This window comes from Misgurnus anguillicaudatus, chromosome 18, assembly GCF_027580225.2.
Source record: "Misgurnus anguillicaudatus chromosome 18, ASM2758022v2, whole genome shotgun sequence".
In the NCBI taxonomy this organism is placed as follows: domain Eukaryota; kingdom Metazoa; phylum Chordata; class Actinopteri; order Cypriniformes; family Cobitidae; genus Misgurnus; species Misgurnus anguillicaudatus.
Window position 1 is genome coordinate 35,599,786 of NC_073354.2, and position 23,971 is coordinate 35,623,756.

The 23,971-nt window shown below is 46.3% G+C and overlaps 1 protein-coding gene and 1 pseudogene across 1 annotated transcript; both read right to left on the minus strand.

Annotated features, from left to right (window-relative positions):
• Positions 1 to 10,791: 10,791 nt before the first annotated feature.
• On the minus strand, positions 10,792 to 11,802 carry LOC141350304 (trace amine-associated receptor 4-like). The gene is made up of 2 exons (XM_073855405.1): positions 11,283 to 11,802; positions 10,792 to 11,186 (listed from the first exon to the last, which is right to left on the minus strand). The coding sequence occupies exons 1-2, from the start codon at positions 11,800 to 11,802 to the stop codon at positions 10,792 to 10,794; spliced, it is 915 nt and encodes a 304-aa protein (XP_073711506.1).
• A 5,546-nt stretch (positions 11,803 to 17,348) lies between these two features.
• On the minus strand, positions 17,349 to 20,513 carry LOC141350305 (uncharacterized; annotated as a pseudogene).
• Between the last annotated feature and the right edge of the window lie 3,458 nt (positions 20,514 to 23,971).

Genomic DNA, 23,971 nt, shown 5'->3' on the forward strand with positions numbered 1-23,971 from the left:
ATTTGCCAGTGACATAAACAGTCACATACTTAAAAAAAAATATCAGACTCAAACGCGCATCATTTCTCATATTTTTTGTGTAATTAGAAGAGACGTGATGTATAACTGAGTCTTATAACAAACCGTTAATTCGTGAAGACCTTTGAAGAGACTGAAAGCATTACATTAACAATTTATCTAATTTTACATTTAGTTTCTTTTTGCATCTGAACGTTTTTTAAACAGTTTTAACATGGTTGTAATGTGCCTTTCTTCATTACTGTACTTTTTATATTATCATATTTCACTTGGTATGACACACGGCATAAAATTCGCAATGGTGTTGAATACATTTCACTGGGAATTTGTAAGTTGTACTTTTAATTAGGTAATAAGTCAATAAAATATATTGCTTTTATTGTACACCATATATTTTTGCTTTTTAAATAACAAATATGGCCGTTTTAACACAAATTAAGTTCAAGTTCATTTTATTTATATAGCACGTTTAAACATGGCCGCAGGCCAACCAAAGTGCTGTACAGGTAAATAACAAAAACAAATAAATACACAATAAGCTCTAAAAAGTTAAGAGAAGGAAGCATAAAAACTATTTAGAAGGAAACCATCATACAATTAAAAACAACAAACGTTACTCATCAAATTAATCAAAGGCAGCATGAAACCGATGTGTTTTGAGAGAGGATTTAAAAACAGACAGAGAAGGCGCTGATCTAATGTGAAGTGGAAGCCTGTTCCATAAGGTCGGGCCTGCCACTTCAAAAGCACGATTTCCTCTAGATTTTAACCGAGAGCATGGAATTTTGAGAAGGAGTTTGGATTCAGATCTAAGACTTCTAGACGGCGAGTATATGTGTAGGAGATCAGACAAATACTGAGGAGCTAGGTTGTTAAAATTAAGTATTTATTTATTGGTAAATCTAGAACAACAACTAGCAATGAGATGTAACTTTGAGGTTTTACATTCAGACATCTTTTAGGCTGTGAATCTGCAGTGCGCTGCTTTTTGCATGTAAAAAAAGGGGTGCCACGATTCTCCAAATCCTTGATTCTGTTACATTTACGATTCTAATGTCACGAATCGATTCAATTCTCAATTTTTACATATTTTTTGATATGCCATTACTTATTATTATTATCATAGTTTAACATTAAGAGAGAGCTTGTAGAGAGAGGATTCCTTCTTGCACACACATGGACTTAATGCACGCGTCTTGGACTCCTAGCATCTGAAATAAATCCAGCACGTCATAAGCAGCTGCGCTTCTCTCTGTCTCACGTGCACGCGCTATCGCATCTGTCTGAAGTCTAAACATAAACTTAAGTAGTAATCTTTACGTATTTGTTCAGTTTTATGCGTTTCATGCGAGCTGGGGCAAACTATTCCTTCTGTTTAAAATATAATCTGCTGCATATTGGCACAATGGCGCCTCTCACTCTCCCGTACATGCAGATAGCTGCGCTCTGTCCGAAGTCAGATTACTAGGTAGTAATCCTGTTTATGATATGCATTTCAAGGAGTTGTCGCAATACATCCATCATGTTTAAAATATAAATCTCATTCCACTGGAGTGATGTTTTTAAAGGCACCTCTGAGAGTTTTTTTCCCTCTCTTGGCAAGCCGAAGTTGTGACTTAATCGATCGAAATTTCGATTTAAAATCGAAACCGTGACACCCTTAGTAAAAAACATGACATTCTATTCATCAGTGGCGGCCGGTGATGCGAAGTTCGTCACAACATGTATGTAGCCCGTCCTGTGTGTGGTTCGTAATGTGTTCTGCATGTCGAGTGAACCTGTGGGCATCACGTGTCTTATCAAAATAAGTGCCTGTTGCAGACGCGTCTAAAGGGTTTATGATAAAAGAGATGCTCGCGTTTGCCATATACTCGCATAAAAACAAATACATATTTTGAAAATGCAAGCAACACACGACACTCCGAACACTTGTTTTTAGTAAAGCTTATTTTTAGTTCCGCCGGTTGGAGGCTCCTACTGGCGTAAGCGATCACCCACTCAGCTCCTTCCTGTCGCTGGGCCAGCACTGCTCCCAACCCCAGGTTGCTGGCATCTGTATACAGAATAAAAGGTAAGTTAAAGTCTGCATATGCCAATATGGGTGCTTGCAAAAGTTCCTGCTTTAGTTTCTGGAAGGCGTCCTCACACTCGGAATCCCATACAATGGATGGAGACCCCCGGCCCCGGGGTCGTCCTGTCCCTACCAGCAGAAAATCCTTGTATAAAACGGCGATAGTACCCTACAAACCCCAGAAATGATCTTACCTGCCTCACCGTCTTCGGGGCACTCCACTCCTTGACTACTGCAACCTTCTTGGCATCCACAGCCACCCCTGCCGCGCTCACACAATGGCCCAAGAACTTCACCTTCCTTTGTAAAAGATGGCACTTGTCGGGTTGCAACTTAAGGCCGTAGCGCTCCATGGCTTGGAATACCTCTTCGAGATGCTTCAGATGGGACTCGAAGTCCGGGGAGTAGACTATCACGTCATCTAGGGAACACTAAAGTCGACTCATCAACCGGCCTCCCAGGCACCTCTGCATCAGCCGCTGGAATGTGGTGGGAGCGTTACAGAGCCCGAAGGGCATTTGATCCCATTCGAAAAGACCAAATGGGGTAGTGAAAGCAGTCTTCTCTCGATCAGCCTCCTCTACCCTCACCTGCCAATACCCACTTGCCAGATCCAAGGTCGAATACCAGGCAGATCGGGTCAAGCTGGCCAGGGAGTCCTCGATACGGGCCAGAGGAAAGGCGTCTTTCTTTGTCACCTGGCTCAGTTTCCTAGAGTCCACGAAGAACCTCCAGGCCCCAGTTTTCTTCTGTACCAGTACGATGGGGGCCGCCCAGGGGCTACTGCTTTCCCTGACAATACCTCGCTCCAGCATGCCTTGGAGTAGCGTGCGAACTTCTGAATACAACGTGGGTGGGATGGGGCGATATCTTTCACGGCTGGGTCCAGCCAAATATATATTCTACAAAATATATGTTGAAAGGAGCACAAACATTTTTCCACTGTGTTTGGACGGCCGTGTGGGAACTGACGAGCGGAGCTTTTCCTCAAAGTTGAATCTCTTTCAACTCTTAGCGCTCAGCGCTCAGCGCTCAGCGCAGAAAACCCAACGAGCGCCGGCTTTCAGTGCAGAAAAAATCCACCAGCTGCTGGCTGTTTTGAAAAACGCCATGCTTCCATTGGAAACAACTGAATACATCCGACGGTCGCAGGCATAAAAGCTTTGGTGTGCACGCCCCCTAACTCCTGTTGGCATTGCATTGTGAACAAATCTTTCAAACATGCTAAGGAGTGTAACACTTTCTGGCTGATGTCAGAGGTATTCAGGCCAATCACAACATACAGATTAGCTGGTCAATCAGGGACACAGAGCTTTTCAAATACGTGTGTTTTAGAAAGAGAGTGAAATCTGGAGCTACAAAAATGTCCGGTATGCGCTGTTATATATCTGTTCATAGGCCTGTACATAGAAATTATTGTTTGTTGTTAAATAATGAAGCCATTCTTTCACTTTAACCTCTCTCCAAACAAATGGATTTTTGGAGACCGTTTATAATAGACAGTATCTAATTATAAATTCATTATGAACCACAGTGTATAATCCTTGGTATAAAAATACATGCATACACACACAAACTTAGTTATGCTTAGTAATGATATAATGTCTTTGTTTATAACACAAACATACAGCAGCACCCGGTCTAATTATAGTTTTTACTTTTAACAAAATTAACCTCTCATAGTTGACAGTTCAGATGTCATATTAGATCAATTCTTGATCAAATTACCATTTCTTGTCTTACTTTGCATTGGATGGCTTCGAAATTTCTTGACAATATCTTTAATCACCTGAAATGCACATTTGACTTTGAGTTTGTTACTGGTAAAACTGGTGTTACAGTGCCTTTACTATGGTTCAGTCACCAGACCACAGGATCATAGCCGGGATTTATGACCTGATGTACACTGAATAGACTATAACGTCTCGGTTACGGATGTAACCCTCGTTCCCTGAAGGAGGGAACGGAGACGTCACGTCGTGACCGACGAATTGGGAGCTCGCTTAGAGAGACCAATCTGCTTCGAATACTACTAAAACGCCAATGAACTTGGCATTGAGATATTTGCATAATGCTGGCGCCGCCCCGCCAGGTGCGTATATAAGGCGCACGTGCAAATAGGGAAATCAGCTTCTGTTCGCTGAGAAAGCCGGAAGGTGACCGGCCTAAACAGCAGGTGGCAGCACCTGTGGCGACGGGACGTGACGTCTCCGTTCCCTCCTTCAGGGAACGAGGGTTACATCCGTAACCGAGACGTTCCCTTTCAGTCGGTCACTACGACGTCACGTCGTGACCGACGAATTGGGAAACCCTACTAAAACGCCACTAGGGGCTGACCTCTTCCAGTGTCTGCTTAAAGCCCTCCGGTTCCACTTAAGGATAGGAGAATTAGGTTTCAAGGCAGAAGGCCGGGCACTAGATGTTCCTTTAACCCCACAGTAGTGCCAGCGACTGGGAAGCGCCCTATCTGAGCGGTATAGGGACGCTGCGGAAGCCACCACCCCGTTAAGGGCTAATGGTGGACGAAAGTCAACCGTAGTTGAGGTATAAATGACAGCCGTGGCTGTGTAAGCAAAGCAGTGCTCTGCTAAGGGAAACGTGGGCTGGTAGGATTAACCCCACGGAATAATACTCACAAAGGAACCCGTTGGGACACAATGTGGGGCCCTGGCCAAACACGTAGGTTCGTAAGAATACAACTAGTGAAAGGCTGACAGCCAATGCTCCGCAACAAAGGCTGTCAAGGCAGTGGAGAGAGCAAATCAAACCATTACGCATTTTTGCTCTGTTAGCCTTCCATACTGAAAACTCAATTTGGAGCCTCAGTCGGAGGCTGCAAGCCGACTTGCGAGTCTGCTCTCCGTGTCCTCCCTGGTGAGGACAGAACACGAGAGGATACAGGCTCGATACGAACATTGTAGAATCTAATGAACGTATTAGGTGTCGCCCAACCAGCAGCTCTACAACTGTCTGTTAGCGAGGAACCACGAGCTAATGCCCAAGATGAGGCAACACTCCGAGTGGAGTGCGCTCTCAAATTAAAGGGGCAAGGAATGCCCTGCAAATTGTAAGCCAGGGCGATAGTATCAACTATCCAATGAGACATCCTCTGCTTAGTGACAGCTTTCCCTTTCTGCTGGCCACCATAACAAACAAAGAGCTGGTCTGAGGTCCTGAAGCTTTGTGTGCGGTCCACGTAGAATCGCAGTGCGCGTACGGGGCACAACAAAGCCTCGGTTGGGTTTGCCTGCTCCAAAGGCAATGCTTGCAAGCTCACCACTTGATCTCTGAAGGGAGTAGTGGGAACTTTGGGCACGTAGCCTGGTCTGGGTCTCAAGGTCACGCTCGAGACAGAAGGACCAAACTGAAGGCACGAATCGTCAACAGAGAATGCATGTAAATCCCCTATTCTCTTCACCGAGGCCAATGCTAGTAGGGTCAGAGCCTTCATGGATAGAAGCTTCAGACTCGCAGACTGCAAAGGCTCGAACGGAGGACTCTGTAGCGCTTTCAGCACCATGGACAGGTCCCAGGGAGGAATAGAAGGAGGGCGCGAGGGGTTTAGCCTGCGAGCGCCTCTCAGGAATCTAACAACCAAATCATGCTGGCCCACTGATCTGCCGTTAATAAGTGAGTGATGCGCAGATATAGCGGCGATATCAACTTTAATAGTGGACGGTGACAGCCTACCATCTAACCTATGTTGAAGATATAAAAGCACAATGTTAATAGGGCATTCTCTGGGGTCCTCGCGTTGCGAAGAGCACCAGGTGACGAAAAGGTTCCATTTTAACGCGTAAGCCCGTCTCGTAGACGGAGCTCGTGCCGCGTCAATAGTGTTAGATACCGCTTGGGGTAAATCACTTAAACCTTGCGCGCGCTCAACGACCAAACGTGGAGATCCCACAGGTCGGGGCGCGGGTGCCATAATGTGCCCCCTCCCTGAGAAAGAAGGTCCTTCCTCAGGGGAATCCGCCAGGGAGGGGCTGTCGCGAGGAGCATTAGTTCCGGAAACCAATTCCTGGTCGTCCAATATGGGGCGATCATTAAAAGGCTCTCCTCGTCCTGCCTGACTTTGCACAGTATCTGTGCTATTAAACTCACTGGGGGGAACGCATATTTGCGCAGGCCCCGCGGCCAGCTGTGTGCCAACGCATCCACGCCGAGGCTGCCCTCGGTTAGTGAATAAAACAGGCGACAATGGGTATTGTTCGGTGACGCAAATAGGTCTATCTGCGCTCGACCGAATTTCCTCCAAATCAGCTGGACCGTCTGGGGGTGGAGTCGCCATTCGCCGGGGCGCGCTGCTCGGGAAAGCGCGTCTGCCGCTGTATTGAGCGAGCCCGGTATGTAAATGGCACGAAGGGACCTCAGATGCTTCTGACTCCAAAGGAGGAGATGACGAGCGAGATGTGACAGGTGACGAGAGCGCAAACCGCCTTGACGGTTGATATACGCTACGGTCGCAGTGTTGTCTGAGCGCACTAGTACATCCTTCCCACGCAGCTCCTGAGCGAAGCGTACGAGTCCCAGATATACTGCCCATAACTCGCGGCAATTGATATGCCAGTGCAACTGGGGTGCTGTCCACACCCCCGAAGCCGTGAGCTCGTCGTACGTGGCTCCCCAGCCCGTGTCGGAGGCATCTGTATGCACAACAGCATGCCGGGAGACCTGTCTCATGGACACGCCGGCCCTGAGAAACGCGGGGTCTGACCACGGGGGGAATGTTAGGCGACACGCAGGTGTAATGGTTACACGATGGATGCCAGCGCGCCACGCTCTCCTCGGGACTCGATCGTGAAGCCAACGCTGAAGCGGTCTCATATGGAGCAGCCCGAGCGGTGTCACGGCCGCTGCTGCTGCCATACGCCCCAGGAGTCTCTGAAATTGTTTCAGAGGGACCGCATTCTTCCCTCGGAATGAACCGAGGCAAGTCAGAATTGATTGGACGCGCTCTTCTGTTAAACGCGCCGATAAATCGATCGAGTCCAGTTCCATACCGAGAAAAGAGATCCTCTGCGTGGGGCAGAGTTTGCTCTTTTCCCAGTTGACCCGAAGACCCAAACGGGCGAGATGTTGAAGTGTTAGATCTCTGTGTTCGCACAGCGTCCGCCGAGAATGCGCTATTATAAGCCAATCGTCGAGGTAAGCTAGAATGCGAACACCGCTCTCTCTGAGGGGCTTTAACGCCGCCTCTACCACTTTCGTGACCACACGGGGAGAGAGAGACAGCCCGAACGGTAGTACTTTGTATTGATATGCCCGCCCTTCGAACGCAAACCGGAGAAACGGTCGGTGACGAGGGAGAATGGACACATGAAAGTACGCATCCTTCAGGTCTATCGCTGCAAACCAATCTTGGGGGCGTATTGCACTGAAAATTTGTTTCGGTGTAATCATCCTGAAAGACCTCTTCTGAAGAGATTTGTTCAGGACACGCAAATCCAAAATCGGTCGTAACCCGCCGCCTTTCTTGGGTACTATGAAATACGGGCTGTAAAAACCCGATCTCATCTCGGTAAGAGGGATCGGCTCGATCGCGTCCTTCGCCAGCAGGACTTCGACCTCTGCACGCAGTACATGTGCAACGGACGCTTTCACCGTGGTGAAACGTATGCCCGCAAATTTGGGAGTGTGCCGATTGAATTGAATTTCGTAACCGAGGCGGATCGTGCGTAAAACCCAACGAGACGGACTGGGAAGCTGAAGCCAAGCCCCCAGGGACCGTACGAGAGGAATTAACGGCACTACCGGTGTACCCGCGGCGGGGCAGCGAGGCGGGACAGGCGGGACTGCCGGTGCGTCTGCCGTAACAGCATAAGCATCTACAGTATGTGTGTGTGTGACACTGACCTGAGCCCGCTGAGGTAAACGGTCGTCCGGTCTCCTCAGCTGAGGACGCAGACTCCGAAGGGGTTGCTGGTGGTCCGGTCTCCGAAGGGGAGAGCTCGAACTCCTCAGAACACCCACTGGCGACAGAGGAGAGGGAGGAAGAGCATCTGACTGCCCGCTCACATCTCTCTCGATCCTCTGGAGACCTGGAGAAGGAATAGGAATGCACTCTTTTTGTGGTTTTGTGGGTGCCGACTGAGAAGCCGGCGGAACAGAAACAAAACGAAACAAAAGATTTTCCACCCGGCCCTCTACCGGTGGAAGGAGCGGTGCCGTCACCGTCTCCCGTAGAGTGATCCCATCCAACTCCAGGTCGCCCGTCTCAGGGCCGCTTCGATTTCCGTTTGCCCCGGGAAGCGGGTGGTGCGGGCGGGGCGGGCTGCCGACGGCTGTTCCCTCTCCGTGGTCTAGAGGACGTTCTAGTGGGGGGGGCGGAGGCAGCCGCCGGAGGGCGCCCTCGGCGAGGAGCAGACGGGGCCGCCGGCGCTGGGGGGCGAGATGCAGGTCGCTTGCGCCGGGGCATGATCTGAGCGATCGCTTCCGTCTGCTTCTGGGCGGCGGAGAACTGCTGGGCAAACGACTCCACCGACTCGCCGAACAGGCCTGCCTGGGACACGGGCGCATCCAAGAACTTGTTCTTCTCTGCATCCGACATGTCGGCCAGACAGAGCCACAGATGGCGTTCCTGGACCACCATCGTGGACATCGCACGACCGATCGCCTGTGCCGTGACCTTCGTAGCACGGAGGGCCAGATCCGTAGCGGCCCGGAGCTCCGAAAGCACAGGCGAGTCGTGTCCTCCCTCGTGCAGATCTCTCAAGGCCTTGGCCTGGTGGACCTGCAGCAACGCCATAGCGTGCAGGGCTGAAGCCGCCTCTCCACATGCATGATAGGCAGCCCCCGTTAGACCGGAAGACTGTCTGCAAGCACGGGAGGGGAGGGCTGGGCGATCCTTCCAGGTGGAAGCGGTGGCCGGACACAATTGCATCACAACCGCACGCTCCACGGGGGGGATTCCCGTATAGCCCTTAGCGGCTCCATCGGTGAGGGAGGTGAGGGGGGAGGGCTGAAACGGCCGTAAACGGGTAGAATACGGCGACCTCCAGGTCCTGGTCAGCTCCTCGTGCACCTCGGGGAAGAAAGGTACCGGCGGAGAGGGTTGTGAAACCCGGGCAGCTCCAAAGAACCAATCATCCAGGCGGGACGGTTCGGGCTGTGGGGGGTGAACCCACTCCAACCCGACGGTCTCCGCCGCTCGAGAGAGCACGGCCACCATCTCTGGATCAAAATCCGGCGTCACGACCCGTCCGGAAGGGGGGAGGACATCCAGATCCTCAGAGGTAGAGGGCCCACCCTCGGATGCTGCGGTCTCCGTGGACCCGGAGGGAGGCACGACAGATCCAACAGACATCGTAGAACACGACTCTGAAGTTTCCATCGGCGCATCAACCGGCTGTGGATGAGGAGGCTGAGAGGCAGAGGACGAATCCCCTGCCCGGTTCAGCACAGTGATGCGGAGATCATCCTTCGAGAGCTTCACAGCCGCACCGTGGCGGCGATCAGAGCTCGTCGGACGTGGGTTGCGTTTTTCCCGGAGGAAAGACAACCGTCTCCGCAAATCCACAAGGGACATGTTCTCGCAGTGAGAACACTTACCCCCAGCGAACGCTGCCTCAGCGTGCTCGATGCCCAAGCACGAAAGACAACGCTCGTGACCGTCCTTCGGACCCATATACTTCCCGCATCCAAGATCGCACGGACGAAAAGCCATCCTGAAAAGGACGCTAATGTCCGGATATACGAGAGAGTGGCTGCCTTTAACAAGGCACAAAGCTCTCTCGTATCACTCTTTTAGGGAAATTCACTCAGATGCTCAGTTGATGATGCGCACAGGGAAGGCAACGCACACACTAAACTCAAACAAACAAAAAAGATGCAGAGCCTGTGGAATACTGCGAGGCGTCCGCTGTGGTACTGCCAGTCCAACCAACTTCCGCAATCGATCCCAACAGAGTGAAGTAGCTTCTCAGTAGCAGATACTGCCGGCTTTCGAAGCGATAAAAAGCTGATTTCCCTATTTGCACGTGCGCCTTATATACGCACCTGGCGGGGCGGCGCCAGCATTATGCAAATATCTCAATGCCAAGTTCATTGGCGTTTTAGTAGTATTCGAAGCAGATTGGTCTCTCTAAGCGAGCTCCCAATTCGTCGGTCACGACGTGACGTCGTAGTGACCGACTGAAAGGGAATCACAGTTTAACTTTCATCTGGTCTTATTCTAGGTTATTTACCCTTTAACAGTCACTATTAGAAATACTTGAAGAAAATATCTTAAACAATTTTCTTCAAGAAGTAACCTTCACTATGGTTATAATTCAGAAACATTTATTATTTAAATCATGATTTTATTCATGTATGATTAAACAGTTGTCATTTTCTCTAAATACTTTTGTATTAAACATAATCTTTGTCTCATATAACAAAACGCAGACTATTGCGGTCAGGACATTTAAAGACAAGTTAAAAACAGTTGCTATACATCTCAGATCTAAAACTGACTGTTTGTGTTGTTTAACTTCTGCTGTTTATTATAATGACTGATCTAATATGTATGATGTTCCCATTAAGATCATTACAGGCCCAGAGTTTTTAGAACTCAAAATTATAGCATGTGAAACTACATTACGTAAGAGAATAATAAACATTATTATAAACAATGTTAAAGGAATTAAATATCTCTGAAATCAACACGATCAGCTTCATAACATTTATTCAGTCATTGGTTATTATTCATCTACAGAAACTATTCATTCAAATGTCAGAGTATGTGAATGATTGAATCCACAGATATAAGTGAATATGAGAGTCTTAAAGGCCTTCTGAAAGCGAGGATAAAAAAATCCATAGATCAAAGGATTACAAGCGGAGTTAAAATATGCAAACCAAGCTAAAGCCTCATAAACATCAGCTGGGATCACAAAATTAAGGAAAGGGTCGACAGCAGTGGCAAGAGCTAAAGGCAGCCAGCAGATTAAGAAAACGCCCATAACAAGAGCCAGAGTTTTAGCTGCTTTTCTTTCTCTGTGTGCAGAACTTTGACTGTTAACACCTGTGGTGGTCACAGACACTTTCACTGACAAAACCTTTGCATGTTTTTTCACAACATTAAATATGATGATATACAGAGAGCTCATTATAGTTCCTGGAATAATAAATAACAAGATTATACTACTTAGTCCCCATTCTTTGTTAAAAAGAGCAACACAGCCACCAAAACAAGACACCTAAGCTTCCAAACCAACAGCATTCACCCCTGAAAACACAACAGAAAAGCTGTACACAAATGAAAAGATCCATGTAAAGGTGATAAATACAGTCACAGTTTTGTTATTGATCCTCATTTTGTATCTCAGAGGGTCACAGATGGCCCAGTATCTATCAATAGATATTAAACTAAGATGTATTAAAGAAGAAAAACAGAGGGTTGTGTCAAAGCTAGAATGCACTTTACAAATAACGTCTCCCAAAAACCAGCAGCCCTCGACAGATCGCACCATACTGTAGGGCATCACCAGTGAACCCAGCAGACAGTCACACACAGCCAATGACTGAACGATCAGATGAGTTGGAGATTGAAGCTGTTTGAAGTAAGAGATGGAGATGATGATCAGCAGATTCCCAAAAACTGTCATGAGGATCATGAGTGAAATAAAAGCGTACAGTGCCACTTTAACTCCAGTGAGCCGATAAGCTCTAGGACAAGAGTTTGGATGTAAAGGATAACACAGAAGAATGTTCTCAGTCTCATTGAAAGACATCGCGTCTGAGAGGATTTCCTTTGTACAGTAATTATAAACAGACAGTGAATTATAACACAAAGTTTAAACAAAATCATTTTAGAAATGACAACATGGTTAAGGCAAATATCTAAAGAAACATGAACATAAATACAGTACATGCTTATTTAATCTAACTTCCTAAATGAACGTGATATAGCTCAGATGTGTTCATATATACAGTTCAGGTCAGGTCTCAACCTCCCCAGCTGTATACGTAATTAACTGATACACAAACATTGTGACTCATGAGATTAAAACAAAAAACTGAACTGTGTGTCCTGAATTAAAAGTCAATGGAGATATAATGAAGGGGTTAAAAATAATATGGTGGATATTTACATATGGTTACTCTGTGGAGTTTATCATCTAAATCCTCTCTTTCTTACTATCCTGTTCCTATCTATTTAAAGCAACACTATGTAGTTTCCATGTAAAAATGACTTACAGCTCCCCCATGTGGTTGAAAAGCACAACAGTGCCTGGTATCAGACACTCTTCTGCAGGCAGGGGGAGGGGCGGGGCTGTGTGCTCTACCCTACACCGCCACGTGTGCTTGTAGCAGCTAGGAGGCTGCTCAGGTTGCAGCAACAGTACAATTTGTCCAGTTAAAGGTTGTTCTATCACTGAAATAATTTTAGAGACATTATTTAAAGGTAAAAAAAACTACATAGTGTTGCTTTAATATGAATTATAAATTTTAGGAAAACTTTACCTTGAACTTATTGAATAGTATTACTAAGCGAAGCGATTTATTACTAGTGACACCCAGCTTTAGCATATTTCCTGCTAGTATCACCAAACAGTACCGGCTAACGTTAGCATTTGTTTACCGTCTATTTACTGTGAATCTGCCTTCCCTGACGAACTAATGGCGGATTTATCCAACGTATTCTTTTCAGACCTGTCCTCACCAGAGCGGGAAGCAAATTAAACCTTTCAAAGCAACTGGACCGTGAAACCATGGCAGGCCTCGGCCGAGGACCAATGGCGGGCCTAAATCATTTAGCAGCAGAGGGTCTTGGCTGTGGAGCAACAGAGGGCCGGGACAGTGGAGAAGCAGGGGGTCTTGGCCGTGGGGCAACGGAGGGCCGGGACAATGGTGTTGCAGAGGGCCTCGGCTCTCTGCCTCATGCCTTCCATCCCCCCAAAATACTACATAGATTTAGCCATCTTGGCTGGGACTGCAGGCACAGCGGCGGCCATCTTGGCTGAGGCAGCAGGCGCGGCGGCCATCTTGGCTGGGTACATGCAACTCCGACACTAGGTATCCCCAGAGGCTGGGCGACGTTGTGTATTTTTTTACCCTTGCCCAAGCCACATCTCAACCAAGAAAACGTTAAGTGTCTGCTCTGGATTAAGTTATGCGGTAGACCACAACACCAACTAAACGTGGATAATTTAAACAAGGATGTCTACATCTGTTCTAAGCTAAGTCAACACAACATGATCTCACAAAGTTCCGTGGGACAGTCACGGAAGTTTGTGCTCATTTTTCCGTGGCATTCTCACGGATCTCCGCATTTTTCCGTGGCCCTGCTACGGACTGTCTTTTTCGTGGCATTCTCACGGATTGGTTACTCAACTGCCTTTTCCCATTCTCAAACCATTTTCGCTTCGGCCCAGGGCCAGATTTGGTGTTTGCGTTATTATGTCACTTTAAATATTGGTTTATACTATTTTTTCTGATTTATTCTTTTATATTTTCTAAACTTTAAACAATTGTTGCCTGGCGTTGGGGTTAGAGTTGGGTTTGGGTAGGGATGTCATTTCATGTAAATCTAACCCTAAACCGAAGCGAAAATGGTAAGAAAATAGGACAAAACAGTTGAGTAACCAATCCGTGAGAATGCCACGAAAAAGACAGCCCGTAGCAGGGCCATGGAAAAATGCGGAGATCCGTGGGAATGCCGCGGAAAAATGAGCACAAAATTCCGTGACTATGACACGGAAATTCGTGAGATCAGGTTGGTCAACAACGTATTTGAACGTTATCTTTAACATCTCTAAAGTAAAGAGAAAACGTTAACGTTAGCTTCTAGCTGCGTTGTACATCATGTCACTTAGCTTCAATAACATATTTGTAAATTATCGATATGCAAATGTTATTTGTAATCGCAATGTTGTACTGAATGATTTATGTAAATACTGTAGCACCAAACTAACACAGAGGTACTATTGGTAAAGATGGTAAAAAGGCTTGTCCCCGGAAACGTATGCAACTTAGACCTGTACATTTTTTATTTGACCATGATGGCAACGAGATGCGGTTTATCACATTTACACTGTGACCTGTAGATTTTTGCCTGGAGCTAAAGCTTTTCATTTACCTTCTCAACAATAAAATTATTAATATAACTCTCCAATGCATAGTTAAGGCCCTTTTGGTGACTTCGAGATAATATACAGTATAGTCTTTCTGTCTCCAAAAATCATCAATTGCCTCCTGTGAAATGTCTCCTACTGTTACAGTTGCCATAGCGCCTTTCACTGAATGTTAATTGTTTGTCAGAGTAAGTGGAGGGGGGTGGCTTAGCCATAGGTCAATGGGCTGTGTTAATGTGTTGACACAAACAACTTTATTTGAATGTATCATTACAAGTAGTTAGAATATAAATACGTAGTCATGCGTGGTGAGTCTGCTTTTGCAACACAAGAAGGCTTTAATACAGACAGGAAACCAATCAGAACACGACAGGGGAATGGGGAAGCAAGACAACCATGACAATGAAAATTTCAAAATAAAAGACATGAACATGAAAGACAGAACTTCATAATAAAAGACTACAACAAAAAACAAACACATCCCTTACATCTAGTCATTTTATTATGCTTTAAATAAATAAAAATGTATTTATGTGATTTATGACCTAACAGCCTTTATTTTTGACAGCTGTCAGTGAGTCAGAAGAGGGGTAATTATAGTGGGTGGAGTTGTGTGTGATGTTGACTGGTAAATACAGTTATAATGGCTGGATTGCGTTTACATTACACTGAGATCCGATCACAAGGTGCCATCGACTACCTCTGTATTTACACCTGTCTTTTCAATGTGTATGCGGACACAGGTCGCATGTTAAAGGACAAGTTCGGTATTTTACACTTACAGCCCTGTTTTCAGATTGTTTATGATGAAATAGAACGATTTTTACTGAAATTTGGACATATGATGCTGGCCCGAGAATTTTTGGGTGTTTCTGGTATCACCTCCTAGCTCTATAATGGCTCTATAGGTGCACAGGATCAATCCTTCCTAAAATGCATTAAACTTTCATTTACAAAGACGTGAAACTCACTGAGTGGTCAGGGGTGTTCACTGATATGCTCACACAAAAATTGCATAATCGATTAATCACCTGATTAATCGATTATTAGTTGCTGCCCTTATTATAAAACACAGTGAATAATCTTTGCTATAAAAATGTCACCCACATACACACACAAACACATAGCAGCACCCAGGAGTCTTATTTTAATTTTATACTTTTAACAACATTTACCTCTTAAAGGTCATCACCTCTCATAGCTGAAAGTCACTTATCCAGGTGTCATAGATTTTGGTCATATCTCATATCAAGTCAATTCTTATTTACTACTAATCTTTGTTAGCATTGGGTGGCTTCAAAATTTCTTGATTATATCTTTAGTCAATGCACATTTGACTGTTTATTACTTGTAAACTGGTGTTACAGTGCCTTTACTATGGTTCAGTCACCAGACCACAGGTTCATAGTAGGAATTATTGACTTGATATGTACACTGAATAGACTACAATTACAGCTTAACTTTCATCTGGTACTCTTTAACAGTTACTATTAGAAATACTTATAAATAAAATATCTTGAAAACTTTGCAGTAAGTTACCTTTACTACGGTTATAATTCAGAAACATATAGGGGAGACCAGGGCTGGTTGTCTCATGGGTTGGTTCTCACACTGCTTATTCCAGACATACTACATGGTGCTGTGGTACATTTTTGATATCAATTTGTTAGCCTTTAATAGCTTGCTCATTGCACTTGAAATTTTGCTGAGCAGACAGAAAACATTGAGGTGAGAAGACAATTTTTTATTTTTATGGGTCAGAGTAAATTTTCATGTTGGCTTTGTTTTTGTGTTGAGATCTTGTATGATATTAGTCATTCAAAAACAAAACACTCATTAAAAAGCTAAAAGTAGTAGCTTTATTTTGAGTGATCTTTTTGCTTGCAAGTTAAAGGCGTGTGGCAGCTAGCTTATCGCTAGTTACGTATGTAACTGTGGTTCTGTGAATTCCGGATGACCGCCAGAGGCAGTGCTAAACACTAGTGGATTATCGCTGCCAAGCCAGATAGGTCGAGAAAACATAAAAACAAAGTCACGTCGTGACGCAACCGAGACGCAAGGATAAGTACCGTAGCAGCTCGGTGCCCAGCCTCAAAATGCTTTCTCGCGCATTCCGAGTGACAGAAAATCTCTGGCGGTCATCCGGAATTCACAGAACCACAGTTACATACGTAACTAGCGTTCTGTTTCATTCCTCCTGACCGCCAGAGGCAGTGCTAAACACTAGTGGATGACACATACCAACATAGTCACGAGGAATGTCACCCACCTGAATCACAGCTGATCTTGAAGGACCGCAGAACTCATGCGACAAGAAGCAGCCACATTCACTTTGTAAAATCGAGCAAAAGTACATGGTGAAGACCAGGTAGCAGCAGTGCAGATATCCATCAAGGAGACCCCTCTTAGAGCGGCCCAAGATGTCGAGACGGCCCTGGTAGAATGACAAGTAACATCATTTGGCAAGGGTTGACCAGATTTTGCATATGCCAACTTAATCACCTCCACAATCCAGTGAGACAATCTCTGCTTGGATAAGGGTGCACCTTTACGCACACCCCCGTAACAGACAAACAATTGGTCAGTCTGCCTGAAAGCAGTGGTAGCATCAACATAGTATTTCAAGGCTCTCACCGGGCATAGGAGACGAGACCTCCCATCAACGTCGGAGTCAGGTGAAGGCGGTTGAAAAGCCTGCAGATGAATAGACTGATTCACAAATTGTGGTGACAAAACCTTAGGTAAAAAAGCTGGATTCGGTCGAAGAATGACCCCAGAAACTTCAGGCAGCCAACGCAAGCACGATTCACACACTGACAGCGCATGCATTTCTCCCACACGCTTAGCTGATGCAATAGCTAACAAAAAAGATGCCTTCAAAGATAACCACTTGATATCCGCAACAGCCAACGGTTCAAATGGTTGCGAACAAAGAAACTCAAGAACAAGAGGCAAATCCCACACAGGGAAAGGGGCAAGACGAACCGGCTTCAACCGTTTTGCACCCTTCAGAAAACTACATACAAGGGTATGAGACCCTAAAGAAGAACCCTCAACTGGTGCATGAAAAGCAGATATAGCAGCAACATAAAGATGGTGGTGGTTGAGGAGATTCCCCCGTTCATATGTAAAGCACTTTGAGTACTGTGAAAAGCGCTATATAAATGTAAGGTATTATTATTATTATTATTATTATTATAAACTTTTAAGGTGGAAGCTGCTTTATTCCCATCCAACAAGTGCTGCAAGAAACTTAAAACTTTTGGTACTGTACAATGAACTGGGTCGACGTCCTGATTCTCACACCAAGAAGAAAACAGTCTCCAACGAGCGGCATAAAGCTGTCGTGTTGAAGGAGCTCTAGCATTTTCAATTGTATTGATAACAGCCGGTTCACAACCCACTAAGAGTGAGCTGGACCCAGCGGCCAAATCCAAAGTTGAAGACGAGCCGGATCTGGGTGCCAAACACGGCCTTGTAGTTGGGAAAGGAGATCCCTCCTGACGGGAAGTTGCCATGGTTCGCCCCGTACCAGACTCAGAAGAAGGGGAAACCATGGCCTGGCCGGCCATCGAGGTGCAACTAACAGCACTCTGTGATTGCACAGGAGCACCCTGTGTAATGTTTCCCACAGTAGTGGAAATGGAGGAAACGCATACAACAGGCAGTTCGGCCACTCGTGAGCCAACGCATCCTGTCCCAACGGGCTGGATGTCTCTGTCCTTGCAAACCACAGACGGCAGTGGGTGGTCAGCTCTGACGCAAATAGATCGACTACTGCTTTGCCAAACCGTCGCCAAATTTCCTGCACCACATCCGGGTGGAGCCTCCATTCCCCCGGGAGCAACAAGTCCCTGGACAGAGCATCTGCCACCTGATTGGCTGATCCTGGAAGATGAACCGCTTTCAGAGAAGCCAATCGATGCTGAGACCATTTGATGATCTGATGCGTTAGTTGTAAAGATGCGAGAGACCTGGTGCCGCCCTGGTGATTCAAATGGAAAACCGTAGATGTATTGTCGGATCGGATGAGTACATGGCGGCCAATCATGTTTGGCAGGAAGTATTGTAGAGCTAAAAACACTGCTTTTAGTTCCAGAACATTTATATGTTCCAAGGTCTCCTGTTGCGACCAGTGGCCGCCAATTCCCCGCTGGTTCTACGTTGCACCCCATCCTGTCAGTGAAGCATCGGTTGTGATCACTTCTCGACGAGAAGTCACCACACCCAATCGAACACCTGTTCTCAGAAACCCCAATCGTTTCCAAGGCTTTAGTGCACGGACACAAGCGGCTGAAACAACAATCATTTGATGAAGATGTCTCACAGGGTCTAGTCTCAGGCTGTTGCTCCACCTCTGGAGAGGTCTGAGATGAAGCAGGCCCAGGGGAACCACAGGGGTGGCGGCAGCTAACATCCCCATTAGTTGTAGGAGAACACAATAAGGAATCTCCTTTCCCAGCTGGAATCGCGTCAGTAACTGGTGAATACTGTCCGACCGAGCGAGTGACAGGGTTGCGGACATTGCAAGAGAGTCGAGAGTCACGCCAATGAAGGTTACAGACTGTGTTGGAACCAAGTGACTCTTTGACTCGTTCACAGTCAGACCCAGCCGCTGGACATGTTCCAGTAAAATCTTGGTGTTCTGCAGAGCATGTTGTCTTGTTGGGGCACAGAGCAACCAGTCGTCTAAATAGGGCAGGATCCTCATGCCCTTGGACCAAAGAGGAGACAGAACTGCACTCATGCATCTTGTGAAGACGCGAGGAGCCAGGGACAGGCCAAAAGGAAGAACTCTGAATTGGTAGGCCTGCCCTTGAAAGCTGAACCGAAGGAACTTCCTGTGGTGAGGGGCAATGGGAATATGAAAATATGCATCCCTCAGATCCACAGTCACAAACCAGTCCCTTTCCATCACGGAACGCAGAACGTCGCTTGTCCGTAACATACGAAAAGAGAGCTTCTTTAGGAACACATTTAACCGACGTAGGTCCAGAATGGGCCGAAAACCCCCGTCCTTCTTGGGAACAAGGAAGTACGTGGAGTAAAAACCGTCCCTCTGACTGAGGGGAGGAACTGGCTCTATGGCTCCCTTCAATAACAGTGAACCGATTTCTTGGGAGAGAGCCATCGATCTGGCCGGATCTTTGACAACCGTCTGAAAAACCCCTGAAAACTTGGGAGGCCGGCGTCGGAACTGCAAGGCGTAACCCCGGTTTATTGTTGCCAGAACCCAGGGGTCGGACACTGAACTTTCCCAGTAATCCAGATGTTGCACGGTAAAACGTCCGATCGCCGGCCCAGGAGCTTCAGGGTTTCTGGTATTTGCTTTTAGTTGCTATGGGGGGACGCTGGCGCGCTCCACCATGGTGCTGGTGGTGAAAGGAGCGTCGCCCCTGAGCAGCCTCATTTCCCCTATGACGCTGTGAAGTTTGGGGCTGAGCAACATTGTGATGACGGGGACGCTGGTCCGGAATAGGGTAACGAGGTGGAGCTGGTGTGGCTGGCATCCGAAAAACAGGCGCCTGAGGGACCTGAGTGAGCTGACGCGAGGCTTCCGACAGCTTCATTCTCCTGTCCAAGACCTCAGAGACATTCGGACCAAAAAGATGACCTGGTACGATTGGTAGTTCTCTCAATGTCTTTTTACAATCTTCCGGCAACCTCGCCTGCGCTAGCCATACCTGGCGCCGGGCTGTCAGAAGTGTAGCCGAAAGCGTGCCAAGCTCACGAGTTACATGACCCATAGTCAGCAAAGCAGTCTGTAGAAATTGAGGCACAGAGTCATCAACCTTAGATGACTGTAGGGTTGTACTGCAAGCAAGAAGCAGCTGGCAGATAGTGTTCTCTGCTCTAGTAACATAAGCTACCGATTCATACGCTCTCTTTAACAAGGTGTCAGTACGTCCACATTGAGCACTAGGGCAGCGAACGTTGCCTCTCAGTGCCTCATCAGGCGACACAACCAGCGCTGCTACCGGCTGTTCAATCTCAGGAGCGCGTCCCACTCCAACGGAATCAGCCTCGGCCATAGATGCAAGAGTGCGAGCGGTTTTGGATCTTCTTTTAGGTACGTTGGAGCCCGTTAGTGCATTAGAGAACTCAGTTACAAAGTCCTTACACGGTGGCATCATAAAGGCAGTCTCATTAGCAGGTTGTCTGAAAAACACATTCGTTTGTGCAGGCTGAGCAGGTGATGTGTCAAGACCCAAACGAGCCACCGCCATGCGCAGTGTGGACAAAATGTCATCTGGAGAAGATGGATTTGTACCAGATGAATGTACAGACCCGCCGCTCGATTCATCTGCGCGGACAGGTTGGAGAGAGCGTCCTGATGAGGGGGGGCATGGCGAGTTCCTCGAATTCATCCTCACAAAAATGTGAATTAGAGGCACTTGTAGAAAGAGCATCCACATCCATAGTAAGTGGAGGCTGGGATTTACACACCTCCGCATGTTGTCCTGACTTGGATGTATCCTCAGATGGTGCTGTCGAGATAGAGGGTTGTAAAGACAGAAGAAAACGTTTCATCTCCGCCAATTTTGACGAGAGAGAAGCAACCGTGTTCGACAGCGTTTGCTCCGCTGTATCGGTAGGTGGTACAGATTTAATCTTTTTTGGCGGAGCGCCAGCTGCGGCCGACGCGTCACGCTTCTTAGCCCGTTTCGGTGCCGAGTGTTGCTGAACGAGGCTAACAGAAGACTTGGGGTCTAATTCAGCAAGCCGGAGCTGTCTCTCTGATAGCGGTAGTAAGCTGCAGTGTAAACATGGATCAGTTAGAGCCTCCTTTAAATGTTGGGTTGCAAGGCACGATGGGCATCGATCGTGTCCGTCGTCGGGAAGAAGGATGTTCGGACATAATTTGCACGTCGGCGGAAAAGCATTATGGGACATAGTTCGAATATGTCCTCGGTTGCACCGCGTCCAACAAGAAAAATCACAGGAGCATGAGTCAGCTGCCCTCGGATAGCACCGCAAGGCTCAAATACGTGAAAAATACAACGTTATTATAACGGCCACCGGATAGTACCGTAGGCGCAAATTATCGAACAAAAAAAACGAAACCAACCAAGTCACGTTAAGTTATGTATGGTTGCGATAGAACGCAGCCCAATTGCAGCCGATATCCGCCACCGGATAGCACCGTGAAGCACAGGGTATCGCTAACACGACAAAAAATACACGGCAAAATAAAATATCAAGAAATATACCTGACCTGAGCACGCAATCTGAGTGTGGTCGGAACCAGCCACCGGTTAGGACCGTGAGGCACGAGGTATCGCCAACACTATTAAAAAGTAATAAAAGACTCACGTCTGCAGAAAATATTCCAACTTCCAAAGGTGATGATATTGAGAGCGCTGTCACAGCTCGGGAGGGCGAATTTTTGCAACTCAGGTGAGCTGCACCCAGGGCCGCCTTAAACTAATGTGAGGCCCCGGGGCTAAGAGGTTTTGTAGGCCCCCCTTCCCGTCGATTTATAGTCTCTTTTTTTAAGTGTAATATCTAGGTAATCTACATCACAAAATGCATTAGTTTCTTTCGAGACATACAACAGTGAGTTTTCCCTCTCTGAGCCAGAAAACACCATAAAATTGTTATTAACATATCACTGAGTCCACTTGAGCATAAACACAAGACATTAGATTTATTTAACAACCACACACAACAACTTGTGGTGAAAATAAAACCAAAATGTGTAAAAGTTTATATGTTCATAAGCTTTATGTTTATATAATTTTTGGAATATAATTTGCAGAAAATTGCCACTCACTAACTAAATGCTCACCACAGTTTTAAAAATATAATAAGTTAAGTGAAAATGCATTAAAGGAATAGTCTACTCATTTTCAATATTAAAATATGTTATTACCTTAACTAAGAACTGTTGAATCATCCCTCTGTCATCTGTGTGTGTGCACGTAAGCGCTGGAGCGCGCTGCGACGCTACGATAGCATTTAGCTTAGCCCCATTCATTCAATGGTACCATTTAGAGATAAAGTTAGAAGTGACCAAACACATCAACGTTTTTCCTATTTAAGAAGAGTAGTTATACGAGCAAGTTTGCTGGTACAAAATAAAACGTAGCGCTTTTCTAAGCGGATTTAAAAGAGGAACTATATTTTATGGCGTAATAGCACTTTTGGGAGTACTTCGATTCGGCGCAGTAACACCCTCCCTCTCCCATTATGAGAGTGAGAAGGGGAGCGGACTTTTCAGGCGAGTCGAAGTACTGGCTATAGGTGCGTCCCGCTGACATTTTATTTCACGTTAAGTTACAACGGACCAATCAGCAGCCATGTAACGTGCAATTAGAGTGATTGACAGAAAACCCGACAAGTTACAAAACAATATGACATTTTCAGCTCGTCATGAACGCAAACTTGGGAGGCCCTTGAACTTGGGAGGCCCCTGGGCTTCAGCCCAGGTAAGCCCGTGCATTAAGGCGGCCTTGGCTGCACCAGACAGCACAATGATGACCTATCACAGCGAGAAAGCGAAAGAGGCTGGGCACCGAGCTGCTACGGTACTTTTCCTTGCGTCTCAGTTGCGTCACGACGTGACTTTGTTTTTATGTTTTCTCGACCTATCTGGCTTGGCAGCGATAATCCACTAGTGTTTAGCACTGCCTCTGGCGGTCAGGAGGAATGAAACAGAACATGTTTGTCAAGAAGTCAGTTGGGGATGGTTGTCACATAACTTGTGGGGTTGGTTGTCACATAAGAATATTGGACATGTAGACCTTTTAAGACTGTTTGTCTGTTTTTGTTTGCTGTTAAAATAAAATAAAGCATTAAATAAAGAGGTTTTAACACTAAAAATTATTTTATTTTATTTCTCAACACAGTAGACAATAGGCTTTATGCCCAGCTGCACTACTTCCTGATAACAATAATAGCTATCGTTCATTTGCAAAATATCTGACCCATAGTTTTTTGCCAATGCAATGTTGCAGACAAAGATTGTTGCAGATTAACCTCTTGGAGCCGTGTGGAAGATGGATGCACTTTTGGGGGGTTTAAAGTTAGAAAGTCAGTTCCCTTTTTTTGCGATTTGCAAGAGTTTCACATAGTGAGCGTCCACAAGTGTGCATTTTACAAATGTAATGTGTGACCATTAAATGTTTCCTTAGAAAACTGAATTTCTTCTCAATGGAACAAAAAAAGACATAAACATCTTCTAGGGATGTGAGTAAATTATTAGATTTTTTATATATAATCACTTTTTGAATTAGTATGACGTGACAGGAATACAACAGATTTATGGTTTGAAGATTTATGGTTTGACCAATGTCAGTTTTTACAGGAATAATGGTGGGTAATTTTTGATTACATCAATCATGAAATCGAGTCATTGTCATAGCGTCAGCTGAGCGCTTTGGCTGCTGTGATACTTGAGCTGTGAGCCAGTTGGATGTTGTGATACTTGTCCCGCCCCTCCTCCACTGTGTTTGGACGGCCGTGTGAGAACTGACATTGACGAGCAGAGCTTTTCCTCAAAGTTAAATCTCTTTCAACTCTCGGCGCTCACCGCTGAGCGCAGAAAACTGCAGAGCACCGGGTTTCAGTGTAGAAAAAATCCACCAGCTGCTGGCTGTTTTGAAAAACGGCATGCTTCCATTGGAAACAACTGAATACATACGATGGCTGTGGGCATAAAAGCTTTAGTGTGCACGCCCCCTAAACATGCTCAGGAGTGTAACATTTCTGGCTGACGTCAGTATTCAGGGCAATCACAACATACAGATTAGCTGGCCAATCAGGGACTCAGAGATTTTCCAATATGTGTGTTTCAGGAAGAGAGTGAAATCTGGAGCTACAAAAA

What these genes read in the sequence shown, in the direction of transcription:
- LOC141350304 (XM_073855405.1), bottom strand. Translation starts at nt 11,802, where the DNA reads ATGTCTTTCAATGAGACTGAGAACATTCTTCTGTGTTATCCTTTACAT. An exon ending in TTCAGGGGTGAATGCTGTTG is followed by an intron (nt 11,187 to 11,282) that starts GTTTGGAAGCTT and finishes TTATTATTCCAG; the next exon opens with GAACTATAATGAGCTCTCTG.